Source organism: Dipodomys ordii, unplaced genomic scaffold, assembly GCF_000151885.1.
Source record: "Dipodomys ordii isolate 6190 unplaced genomic scaffold, Dord_2.0 Scaffold90, whole genome shotgun sequence".
Lineage (NCBI taxonomy): Eukaryota > Metazoa > Chordata > Mammalia > Rodentia > Heteromyidae > Dipodomys > Dipodomys ordii.
Genome location: NW_012267306.1, coordinates 4,788,323 through 4,802,408, shown reverse-complemented (window position 1 = coordinate 4,802,408; position 14,086 = coordinate 4,788,323). Strand labels below are relative to the sequence as shown.

General features: G+C 32.1%; 1 protein-coding gene across 3 annotated transcripts in view; it reads left to right on the top strand.

Moving 5' to 3' along the window:
* Positions 1-14,086, top strand: part of Adam22 (ADAM metallopeptidase domain 22) — a 175,720-nt gene that overhangs the window by 145,966 nt on the left and 15,668 nt on the right. For all 3 annotated transcript variants that reach the window (XM_013026069.1, XM_013026068.1, XM_013026067.1), the window contains exons 22-26: positions 717-836; positions 3,238-3,406; positions 6,028-6,142; positions 6,821-6,911; positions 10,587-10,604. In XM_013026069.1, the coding sequence (XP_012881523.1) occupies positions 717-836; positions 3,238-3,406; positions 6,028-6,142; positions 6,821-6,911; positions 10,587-10,604 (513 nt within the window). The remainder of the gene's footprint in view (positions 1-716; positions 837-3,237; positions 3,407-6,027; positions 6,143-6,820; positions 6,912-10,586; positions 10,605-14,086) is intronic.

Sequence of the window (14,086 nt, the reverse complement as noted above, 5' to 3'; positions counted from 1 at the left end):
CATTGGTAATAAATACCGAATCTTTTATCTATTTGTTAGTCTGGTATGTCCATATATAATCTTGCTAGTCTGCTAGTCAGTTTTTATAATATACTTTAAAATATGTTTGTTATTACCCATCAGTAATTAAAACATGTTTGAAATAAAGGATATATAATGTAATATTTATTACCAGTAAAAATTCTTTACAAATCAAATTAGAATCATATACAATCGTAAGGAAAACAATACATCTTTAAAGGGGTAGTGAGTCTTTGAAGTTCAGAATCTATTCAATATAAGCATGTATAACATTTTATTCTAGGAGACGAGTTATAGAATTATCTATTATATAAAAGAATACTCTTCCAGAGATCATTCATTCCTTTCTCAAATACTAAGAAAGCAAAGTATTACAGGCAAAGAGATTCTGATAGAAAAGTTTTTATCTGATATATTACTTTTCTTTACTGGAACTAACCAGCAATAAAGGAAAAACTAAAACCATTGGGATTTAGCTGCACCAGTAAGAGTTTCAGAGAAGATGCTTTTCAGAGCAGGGAACAAACTAAAACTGAGTTTACATTTATTTAATTTTGCTTGGCGTATTATTAAGTGATATAGTTGATGGAAACTCATTCTAAAATGAGAGATAATTGTCATTCCAGACGTCTGTGGATTGTTATATCTTTGGGGAGAGAGGAAATGGGAGATAATTGGTACTCTTTTTAACACAGGGATGTGCTTTGTGGTTTCCTCTTGTGTACCAATATTGGAAATATCCCAAGGCTCGGAGAACTGGATGGTGAAATCACATCCACTTTAGTTGTGCAGCAGGGAAGAACATTAAACTGCAGGTAATTACCTAACTGTTACTGAGAAATTCAGTCATCTGTCTTTCCAGAAATGCAGCTTAGGACTACTGCTTTCAGTTCATGTGCATGCTAGTAAGCTGAAGTAGTAGGTAATCAATCACTTTGAGATAATTGAATAAATATAGTGGGAAAGAGATAAAAGACAGTGAGCATTAGCTGAATGTAGTATATGAAGTAGTTGTGGATATGATATGTTATTCAGTAAAATCCTATAGGGTAGTGTACATTTCCTTCTTTTTAAGGAAATGATCACTTCTAGGTAAAGTCAGTGAGTTAAATGTCTGCATCTACTTTGGTCCCTTTCTCAATCTAATCCCATCAAACTGACTAAATACATCTTTTTTTTTGTGGAAGGGAAGGAAAAAAACAAATCGTTTAAATAGGGATACAGGTGAACCCATTACAACAATGAGACATACAAGTCGTTATGTCGAAAACGTACTTTACAACTTTGGTAGTGGGGGGAGGAGGGTTGGGTGAGAGGGTGGGGGGAGGATGGGATGGGAAGGGGAAACAAAGGAAGAGGCTACAATGCTTGATAAGAAATGTACTCATTATCTTGCCCATGTAATTGTAACCCCTCTGTACAGTATTTTCACAATAAAAAAAGAAAAAAAAGAATTCAGATATGCATGAAAAATACAAAAATGGAGACAAAAGTAACATCTTAAAGAAAAGAATCCCAAAAGTTTTCACAAAGAATATAAAACTAAAGGCACAGGAATTAAAAATGGTTTAAAACTTAGTAACAAGACCCCTGGGAATCAGAAGAAGATAGATATAATTATTTAAAAATTTGAATATTGTAGAAAATAGCAGCTCTAGCTTGAAATTAGTAAGAATATTTAAAGACATTGTTAATGTGTAAATATTTCCAAAATTTGTCCTCCTACATTCTTTCTGAGTAAGCTACTAGATTTAGACTCCACAAAAAATGGAAGAGTAAACCAAAGAATAGAAAGGCAAAGGAGATAAGGAACAAGATACTTATGTAGACAGTGTAATCCTCAAATTAATAATGAGGAGAAGCTAAGATTTATAGCTCTGTGTCAGGTTGTTTTTTTTTTTTAAAGCAAAACATAGAGCAAAAACAAAGCAAAACAGGTCAGAAACTCCAGCTTAGCCTCAGATATATTATCAGTGGAGATTTGATAGCCAGTGGAGATTTTGGATTAGTTTTGAATTAATGATGATAAATTCTTAGAAAAGTAAGCAAAGAAACTGCAAGCAAATACAAGACTAAGGGAAAACAAAAAGTAGTATAAAAAAACCAGAGTTTTATCATGACAGCACCATTTCATTCAACTGAATAATTTATGTAGTTAATAACAATGTCCATTTCTTTAATTGATCTATTGATTAAATAAAATTTATGATAAAAGAGTAAGGAAAAGAGGAAAATGTGTCTTCAGTGAGGACAGAGAAAAAGATAAATGATCAAGTTTCCTATATAGAAGTCAATTGATAACACATAAAGCTGAATCAATAAGACAGAGCCATAATTTAAATATAAATATATTAGTTGTACAGACTCAGTGTATCATAAGAATGATCTATTGGTGAACAATTTATATTTGACTCTACATAAATGCATAATTTTTATAAAAATAATCAAAAAGACTAAAAAGTGTTATGTTAGTATTGACTTGGTACCATATATGATAAACTGATTATTAATATAAGATTTCAATTCTTATCCTGATTTTGCTTAATCCTAAAAAATTTGAGGTTGCTATATTGAATCTATATAATAGTTCAGTTATACTCAAATAGAACTTGTAGATATTCAAGATTTGGGGAAAACTAAAGCTATTTTCATCTTCATTTGAAATACATGTGAACAGTAGAGACATAAGAATTAAAGGTAGCTTAAGACTCATGGGAAACTTAATTATCAAACCAAATTCTACTAAATACAGCCTAATAGACTTATACATAACATCAAATGGTTAGGTTTAAACCTCAAACTATATTAATTTTGTTAAAAAGAATTAGACAAAACGTGAACCAACTCAACAGTGATACTTACTAGACAGACTATGTTGGAGATTAACCTAACAACTTAGATGGGTGGTCAGGAGGGGAAAAAGCAGGGGAAGGGGAATGAAGGAGGGGATAACCTTGTTCATTACCTGATTTATGTAACTGTAACCCCCTCTGTACATCATCTTTACAATAAAATTTAAATTAAAAAAGAATTAGATAAGCAATTTAATTGCTTTCTCCAATTGAGAGTTGGACATGCTCACATTACTGGATTTTACTAAATGATAACTAGAAAATAGATGAAATGGTCTTTCCCCCTTCTTTAGTTTTTGAGCATATTCTCAAGATGAATGAATAAATGGAATCCCATCTGCTTTCAATCCCAATTTATATTTAGTGGTGGGCATGTTAAGCTTGAAGAAGATGGAGATATTGGCTATGTGGAAGACGGGACTCCCTGTGGTCCTCAGATGATGTGCTTAGAGCGCAGATGTCTTCCTGTGGCCTCTTTCAACTTCAGTACTTGCTTAAGCAATAAAGAAGGAACTATTTGTTCAGGGAATGGAGTAAGTATTCATGATTTCATCATTGGAACCATTTGTTTCTTTTATCTTCAATCCTACAATGCTTATTTCCCTAATTATAGAAAACAGCAGTATTCAGGTTTTTGTTTGGCATGTGAGCATCGATTTTATCATAGCTGTTTGATTATTTTTGTTGAGTAATCTGAGAAAGTAAAAATAAGAAGAATGTAATTTTCCTTAATGAATTGTTTTTTAATATAATCTCATATAATGCTAGTTTTCTACAAGTGAACTAATAATGTGAATTAAACTGCAATGGAGGTTTTAAGAGAGTAAAATAATAGGTGTTAACCACAACATTTAACTACTGTTGTGGTCTTATCACTGACCAATGAGAACAGATCATAAATAACCATTACCCACAGAAAATAAAACCTAAACATTAGAACAGAATAATCACGGAGGAAAACTGGCATTTGACGGATTTTTAATTTTTTTCTTCCAGTTATGTATCAGATAATATAAGTTCCATGTAAATAAGTTTGTAGGTTAAAGATTCATCCTCCACTGGTGACAAATTTTGTGTTATTTTCAGTTAGGAAATCCAATACTGACACTTTCCTGGTTCTTTTTCTTTATGCATGTACTATGTTTGTTTGTTTGTTTCCTACTGTCATTCTAAATTCTTTGTGTGACTGAATTGTATTATCCAGTTAAGGCAAAGGAGACACATCTTGCGATTGTGGGCTTGAAATCCTGGTCATTTCATGTAATGTTCTTGAGGTATATGCCAAAAATATATAGAGAGAAAGAACTGTCAGTTAATTGCTAAAAGATAGGAATTTTATGACACATGATAAAGAGAACACATAGTTAAATAGCTCTGCTCCTGTACTGTGGGGGTCAGAAAACACTTTTTGTGGGGGCAATGGAAAAGAGTAATGGAATTATTTTTGATCAATAATGTGAATGAATTATCATATTTTACTCATAAAATTGGAATATGTAATTCAGAGAACAGATGTTTTTTTCTAGTAACTGTTAGTTTAAGGAGTTAGTAAAAGAGTGACAGATGCAACTACAGCCAGGTGGTAAATAGCACCCAAGTAATTTATAATAATTATACATAATAATTTTATCCTATGTAATTTTAACTTATAGTAGATCAACTATATTTAAAGGACAAGAAGTACAGTGAATCTTCTTTATATGCTATACATCATACAGTTGGGTATAGATTTAGAATCAGATGACTTTGAGTCTCAGGTCTATTTCTTAGTAGGTAGGTGACTGACAATAAGCTCTTTTATGAATCAGTTTTGCTGCTGAATCCAGGGCTTAAACACAGAGGCTTGAGCTCACTTGCTTGGCTTTCTTACTAAGAGCTGGTATTCTACTACTTTGAGACACACTTTTCAGCTATTTAATTGGATGGAGTCTCACAGACTTTTTGCCTCATTTGGCTTCAAATTTTGATCCTCCATATCTTAGCCTCTTGAGTAGCTAGGATTATAGGTTTGAGCCACTGGTACCCAGATATAGTTCCTTTTCTGTAAAATGAAGATGATAATAGTGACTGTGCTATAGATTGGTATTAGCTAATGCTTCTAGTGCGCTTAGAACAATGTCCGGGACACATAGAGTGAATGTTCAATAAAAGTTAGCCATGCTATCATTAATTAACAGATGGTCCCTGTCCTTGTCACTAACTCGCTGGTACTATCAAATGATATGAAAATTGATGTTTGGAGAAGCCAAGGGGCTGGGTAAAACCTTAGTACATCAGTAATGAAATGGAGATATTTCAAATCTAGGCCTTTTGACATTAAACTTAAATCTCTTGTTTCATAATGTTTAACCTGTAGCTCTAAATGGAGCTATTCTATAGTCACGTTAAGATTCAGATATATGGTGCCTTCTAGGAAACTTAAGATTGAAACACCCTGCAGAGCAAATCTGACTGGGAGCAATTGTACATATGAAACCTACCTGTACTCTCTCCACTCATTTGTTTCATATTATAAGATGCAGGTGTAGATATTGCTTAGATTAATAGAAATATATTATTGTCCTATATTTGAAAAGAATATTTTATGTGAATTCTTTTTCTGTTTTATTTGTGAGAGTAATTAGTTGCTATGACCTTGCGGTATAGCTACTTTCTATGGCTTGGATTGAGTTGTGAGGGTTGTGGCTTTCAGACTTTTCCTTTCAGTTAACTGTAAAACACTGGGCCTTCTTCCTATGTCTTTCTTGGACTTCCTTTTGTCTTGTTCTACTTCCTAAAAAATAACATTTTTGGCATAAAGATTTCTTCCAAAGTAAAACAAAAGCCTTTATATTAGATGATTGACCAATATTTTATTTCTGTTTAATTTTTAAATTTCATAACATATGTTAGTAAAATTCAAAATAATAAATTCATTTTTTTAGACACAGATTAATTCCCTTGTTACCAAAGTTATGTTCCCTTGTAGGTCATTGGTTAAATCTTGAGATAAACGTATTTTTAGGTTCAGGAGTATTTAGTATTGAGAAAAAAGTGCTAATACTTTTTTCACTATCATCAAATACTAGCCATGTAATGCTTAGAAATAAATGTTGACTTTTTCATGTCTCTGTAACAGAGACTTGACACTTACTCTAACTTGATTGCATTTCAGGTTTGCAGTAATGAATTGAAGTGTGTATGTAACAGGGACTGGATTGGAGCAGACTGCAACACTTACTTCCCTCACAAGGATAATGGAAATGCTGGTATCATCCTGTCTGGCAATGGTAGGGTCTTTGTTTTACATCATTATATCATCTTTATGTGAAAGGAAAGAGAAAAAAAGCACTGTGGACATTTTTATTTGGGTTAATTTTATGATAACTCAAAATAAATTGTATCTACATAAAAAGGAGTGATACAACTGGAATTTATCTAGTGACACTGATTATTTTTCATTAAATGGTGGTTATTTGCCATACTAAATCCACTGACTGAGCCTTATTATGTCCTACTTTAAAGATTTTTTTTCATGTAGAGTTTTTGACAAAAAGGTAAGTCAAAAGAAACTTAAGTTTTTTTATTCCTCTCTAAATGGTTCTATGTTTTCTTTGTATCATTGCTTTTCCTGATTTTATTTGAAGGCAGCATATTTTCTCAAAACCAGAAAATACAACTGTGCAAAATGCACCTGGGCAGAAATTAAAATTGAACTTATGCAAAAAATAATTTGATGAAAGGGTTGACATTGATCAAGATTTATTGTATTCATATTCTTTGTACAACTACTTAAAGATAAAAAATTAAAAAAGGTCTTATAGTGGGAAAAAACAGTTGATTTTTCTTTTCTTTGAAAAATATTCGTGTTTTTAAAACAAACAATGCTAGTTTGATGATTACACAGCTGGAAAAAAAGTTCTGAAAGAGTTTTAAATATTTGATCTTGCTTATTTTTTCCTTTGCAGGTGTTGCTGGCACTAATATCATAATAGGGATAATTGCTGGTACCATTTTAGTGCTGGCTCTCATATTAGGAATAACTGCATGGGGTTATAAGTAAGTGGAACGTCTCAATATTATTGCTTTAAAATTAAACATTTAAACATTTTGATTAAATAAGAATATCTAGAAAATTCTGCATCACTGGATAAACATACTTACATAAAAAAATCATTTTAGCTCAACAGTTGATTGGTCTGTGGGTATGGTTCAAGCCTAACATGTGCAAGGCTTTGGGATCAATCACCACTAGTGAGAAAAGAGGTGGTTTTTTTTTTTTAATTTTAAACTGGGTATGATAGAATTTACATGTAATTTTATATACACAGGAGGCTGGAGCAAGAGAATTGAAAGTTTGAGTCCAGCCCAAGCAAAGTTAACCAAATGCTATCTTTATAAAACAAAATGAAGGACTGGTAATATGGCTCAAATGTAGTGCTTGTCTATTATGTGCAAGGCCATGGGTTCAATCCCCAGCACTGCAACAAACAAACAAGCAATTAAAAAAAATAAAACAATCAGTGGATTACTCTTGTCATCATTAGAAGCCACGATGATTGACCATATTTTACATTTTTTAAAATTTTTTTTTGGTCGGTCGTGGGGCTTGAACTCTGGACTTGGGCGCCATATTTTACATTTTAAGACAACTTTCTTCTATTCTAAAAGTACCGAATGTTTATTAAGGCATTAGAAATTAATTAAAACTTAATCCAAGTTGTGTTTATGTGAAGTCTGAAGTCTAGGAAAGACAGTAAATTAGGAAGCCTTACTGCTTTGATAACTGCATCAATAAGACTTGTATCAACAGAACAATAGCAACAGATATGTTAGCGAGAACTTGCATGGCTATGCAACACACTATGGGCAAAATCCTCATAGCCCGTGTGAAGAGACACACTTATTTATGACATGTAGGTATGTTTTTGTGATATTTTAATTTCCTAAAATTAAAATTCAACATCATGTTCCAAGGTTTCATCGTTGTTCTCTGGTTTCATATATGACAAGCATTGAGATTAGGACCTGGTCCAAATAAGCAAAATGTGATTATTTGCTTTAATTACTATTAAAGTCTTAAACCAAATCATATACACCCTTTAAAAGTATATCTGATGATTGCTTGTGAGATTAAAACCCTGAATTTCTTTGACTAAAAAGGAGGATCAATTATTTAATATACTGCCAGAATAAATGTGTGGAACAAACATTAAAATGCAGAGGGACATGCATGGGAGACTAAATTAACAGGATGCAGAGAGAATCACGGCATAGTCTACTTGACATAACCTAGTGAGGGAGCTCATCATAGTAGCAAGTTTTGCTCTGATCCAGTTCAAAGCAGATGCTTAATACCAGTGGGCTTTTTTGATATGCAGTATCAATATGCAATGTGCCATATCATTAGATTGTCTGATTTGGGGCATAATATTTAGAGTTAAACAATGATATGTCTAAGCTAAGCACTGGTGGCTCATGCCTGTAGTCTTAGCTACTCAGGAGGCTGGGATCTTAGGATTGCAATTCAAAGCCAGCCCAGGCAGGAAAGTCAATGTCACTTTCATGTCCAGTAAGCCACCAGAAAACAAGAAGTGGTGCTGTGGCTGTAAATGGTAGAGCACTAGCAGATGAGTGCAGATGCTCAGGGACAGCACCCAGGCCCCGGGTTCAAGCCCGTGATGGACAAAAACAAAGCATACACACACACACACACACACACACACACACACACACACACGTGTGCATGCATGCACACACATACATATATATCTTTTGTATATTTATGATTTATCTCTCCACATGTCACAGGCTAGTGAGATATATATTGGATTCATATTATGTCCTTGACTTCACTGATGTAGGATTTCTGTAGTAATTGCCATCCCTAGCACTGATATTTTCAAATGGCTTAGATTCATTTGGTCACATGAAAAGTATTAGTTTTAGAAGATGTTCTTCTGCTACCTGATGCAAATGGATCTTTCATTTTTACAATATGGGAAATATATTCTTCAGAAACTATGAAAACTAAATACTTGTTCTTATTATTTATGAAATTACCTATGTCTGTTGAGGTAATCTGTTTTCTACTGGTTTCTTTGGGAATTTAATTTTATTTAAGCATTTCTGAATTTATACACTTTGCTAATAGAAAAATACACTCTTCAGAGAGGTAGATATGTGACTCAAGTTGTAGAGCACCAGCCTTGAGTGATAAAGCTCTTCAAGACCTTCAGCACCCAGGCCCTGAGTTCAGCACCCAGTACTGGCACGCACGCACACACACACACACACACACACACACACACACACACACACACACACACAGTATTTCTTTGCAAGAAACAGAAAAATATTGTTAATATTGCAATATCTTCCTCATAATCATTTGAACCTAAATGATTAGTTTTAGTGTTTCTAAAATTGTTCAGAATATATTTAGAAATAAAAATCTCAGAAATTTTATGAGGATTTAACTTATGAATGTGGTATTTTACTTAGTCCATTTGAAATTTAGAAGCAGATTTAGCACCTGCTGCCTATTTGTTAATTTTGCATAAGAAATCACTTTGTATTGATCTGGTAACTACATAGGTAGTTAAAGATTACTTCGCATAGTTGGAATCCTTTTTATAAAGAGTTCTTTCCATGAAAGTTTCCACCCCTACTCTAAGTCTTAGATCAGGGACTAGAAAGTGAGAAATACTCATCTGGAAGTACACAACTCAAATAATCAAACTGAGCAAGTGAAAGAATAGAAAGATATCTGAAAGAAATGAATACTAATATTGAACGGACACTTTTTGCCCACATGTTCTCATTGTGATCCTTACAATATGGATGAAATAGATTGGCCAGGGAAAGAACTACAAATTAAATCCATTAGGAAACTTTATCCATCATAGAGGAGGGAGCTCAAAGTGACTCAATCATTTGACCTTTCTAACCTACCATAGAAATATTAGCAATCCAGTCAAGATAGACTATTTTAATTCCTTTGAAAAAAGGTTACTGGTACTGCACCATCACATCCTTTAGAACAAATTTTTGTTTTACATTGGTTTATTTTGAAGTTTAATACAAACTTACTTTAGAGCATGGTAAAATGAAAAAAAACAGTAAAACAAAAAATATGGTAGAATAACAATTATCTATAGCTATTTCCATTGTCAAGCTTTGGTGATTAGTAATGACTAAGAAGGACCAGAACAGTTATGCGTTAACTATTCTTTGTTATATGGTAAAATAAAATGGTTTTGATGTGCATTTCTACTTCCTTATTTGAAATTCTTAGGAATAGCAGTAGAGGTGGTTGTATCGCAGCAGGAACAAAACATTATTTTATTTCTATGAAAATACAATTAATTTATTTATGTAAGTAAACCAATATAATATGTCCCAAAACCCATATTTAAAATAGGATTGACTTCAGAACAATGAAAAATATTATTGCAATTCAACTGATACTGAGAAATCAGTTGTACTGTAACAGTTACACTTTTAAAAATGGATAACTGTTTGATAATATTAACCCTTCGGTGTCTGTGTCATCTCTTCTAATGTTAAAGTGATAATTAAATACATATTTCCATTTTAATTATGCAATTCAAAATAGTCTTATAAAGATCTTTCAGTAAATGTGGGAGCTTTTATGTTTCATATTGTTGTTAATGTACTTCTGAAAGTAACTAATTTTTATGTTTTCCCTCTTTTTCTTCTTGTCCTGAAAAGAAACTATCGGGAACAGAGGTATGTGATAAGTCTAAGCATAATCGAAAAGTTTACCTTCGGTTAGCATTGTTGGAATTTAAACATGAAATTATAAATCAAATTTACTTTGATTTTAATGTAACAATAATCTTGATTTTTTATGACCTTGAAGTAATCATTTTAAATCACATTATTTTTAATTATATATGAAAATAGAACTTTTTCATCTAAAACAAACTTCTATGTTAAGTTGTCATGTTTGTTTACATTAGCTTACTGGCTTTTCTTTGTGCTTTTAACTCTTACTTGCCTAATACTGTCTGAAGGAATTAGGTTTTCTCTGTTATTATTGTTATAGTAATAACTTCCATACATAAATGACAAAGTTTTATCTGAGTACAATGTTGGTATTAGGGGTATGTCCTGGCACTTGGTAAACCTGCTATTTTTGTATAAAAATATTTTTGCATTGACTAAGTAATCACATAGGTAGTTAAAGAAGGAATTAGCATAATGAAAATCTCTTATGGCCTTCTTAACTTTAAAATAAAATGTTCATAAGGAAATCAAACATCCTATTTATGTACAAAATATGTTTTTCTCTAAGATGTGCCTATTTTATCAAAATCTAATGTGCCACATTGTATTAGGACACACCTTTCACTATTTACAAAAAATTGCTAATAGCTATTGATATAAAAATTAAAATATCATGTTGGAAATTGAAAATCCATACCAGGTGTTGCATTGTATATAGTATTTAGTTCTGTGTTCAGAGTATTCACAAAGATTCCTATCTATTGAGTTTTTTTCCATTGTTGCATCACCTGACTATGGTAAATTAAGAACAAGGTATAATACACGTGTTGACACTTTCTCAGTCCAACCACTACTTTCACTTTTTCATCAATAGAAAATTTAAATTTACTATTCTGTTTGCTTGTGTGTTAAAATTTATCTAAGAGTTTAGCCACAAATTATCTGTAGAATCTCTGTAAAGAAAGGTGCCCCTAGATAAGGTTTGAAATCTGGTTAACATAGGTATTAGAAAATATGGACTTTACTCTAGAATAAGGAACTCAACATTAAAAGAAAAGATAGAAGTGTGACAAACTTGATACAGTTTTTAAAACAATTGGATTACTTTGTGAAGTCTTTTGAATTCTCATACAAAAATACTTTAATAGGGCAGGAGCATATGGTTTCTTGCGTAGAAGTTGAGTAATCATACAAGAACTCTAAGACTGCTAGTTTTCTTCAGTGGAAAGTGAAATTATGCTGATAAGATAAAAATTGATGACTCACTTCATGTCCATAGGAGTTAAAGCTATGATATAATATAATAGTACTGAATAGAAAACAAGGAAAGTAGAAGTTAGCAAATATATAACCCAAGAAAAGGTAAAATAGTACTCAAGATATTTTTTGGGTAGGGATGCTATCCAGAATAAAGAAATTGTTCACACTATGCAAAAAGTTAGTATTTTCAAAGTGTGCACTAGTTGTCATTCTCATATAATATATCCATAGATATAGTTAAAAACATTTTGTACTCTGAATTGCCTTTATTTGACTGATATAATTTCACATCTCCTAAATTACTAAGTCATCATTTCATTAATCTGGCTACCCTTTTTAACATCTAGTCTTATTTTTGAGAGCTATCTCATCTCCAGTAATATTTGTGCTTTTGTTATATTTTTGACATATTTCAACCAAATCTCTTTTAACTTTGTCTATAACCCATGACAGTAGGTTTGTACATTAAAAATCTCACAATGGAGAGTAACAAAGAATAGACTTTAAATGTGTCTAAGTAACTTTTAAAAGAATCTTCTTTTGCACTGTATACTTTTTTCTTTTTCACTATAAATATGTGTGTGTATATATATATATATATATATATATTAGTAGCTATAGAGGAGGTGATCAGTCCAATTGACAAAAGCTTGCATTAGGAAAATTTCAGTCTTACAAAATCATCTACATATGTTCAAATAAAGACTTATCCAGTCCCCAAGAAGGTCAAGAAATAGAATTAATCATTTGGAGGGCCTCATTGCCTTTAGATTTTCCTTTAAGGTTCCATTGGGACAAGAAATTGACAAGGAATTAGAAATCTTCTATTATGTAATGATGGGAATTAGTTAATGTTTTCCCCCTCAACTCTAAAATCGTATAAAGTTCTTTGTAATCTTTAAAACACTATGGGGGGCATAGTTATCAGGATTGTATCTGACCTTCAGACTAATTTTTCTGATCTTCAGATGAAAGGGGTAGATGTTCTTCTTAGAGAAGAAGGCAAAAGTCATCAACCTGAATGATGGACCCATACCTATCTTTCAGCTGGTAAAAATGTTGATGAACATCAAGTTTTGCTTTGAGTGTAAATATCCATAAGGAAACCAGACGTTCTATTTAATATAATTTTACAATCTCCCTGTAAGCCAAGAGTATATAAATAGATACAAAATATTCATATAACCACTTCTGAGATTCTTGTTAATGTTGTGATGGCTCAGAAATGCTATATTTATTGGTTTTCAAACTCTTGGAGACAATAGGCAAGTATGTATTTATTCTATAAATGAATCACATAGGAAATGTCTTATGAATAAAAAATAATAGAAACTCCTTTTCTAGGGCATGGTAGAAGCAGAAACCACACACATACAACATCACTTTATATTGCCAATATCATTCAAGACATTGGGTAATTATGAGGCTGGCTATTTATTTCTTTAAAATGTCCCGGGGAAAAAAAGTCCACCTTTTTTCTAGTTGGTTTTATTGTTTGTTGTAGAATAATTGCTTATAGCTGCTATCTGGTTTGTTATAGGAGCTATAAGCAGTCAGGCTTACAAGTAGAAGTAGAATAATGCAAAATAACTCAACTTAGATTTCTAAAACATCCAACTAAAATTCTTTTATTTTTTCCTGAAAAGGAAACACATCACTTTGATTAATGAGGAATAGAATACTTAGTTCCTGTGTTTCAGATCTGTGGTTTTACCTTAAGCAAAATTTCCTCCTCCACTCTATTTCTTTTCCCCTTCACCTGTTTTAGCCACTTTATTTTCTGCTTGTGGACTTTGCCCAAACCTTTCTTAGTTTCTTTTAATTTTATTATTTCAGTGTTATTCATGCACCTGTCATTGTTGACTTGGCATGTACCTTTTATAATATTTCTTAAAAGAGTAAAATAACAGCTCCAAGAAGAGACATCCTGGACACCAATAAGGCAAATATCTCCTCCATCATTAAGGTTAAGACTTATTTTTATCTCATTTTGAATATTCACCAAGATTATTTAGATAAATATCAACGAATGATGTTATGATAGATCAGACTTCTTTTACAACAGGAATAACCATTTTCCTAATGTCTTTTTGGGTAATCCTGCAGTATTTCACATAATGTTTAAATTTATCTTTGAAACTCTTCCTCCCTCTTGCAACAATTGTCTTCCTTCACAGGACTACTGCACAGCTTCAAATAACCCTTTGATTCAATTTTCAGTC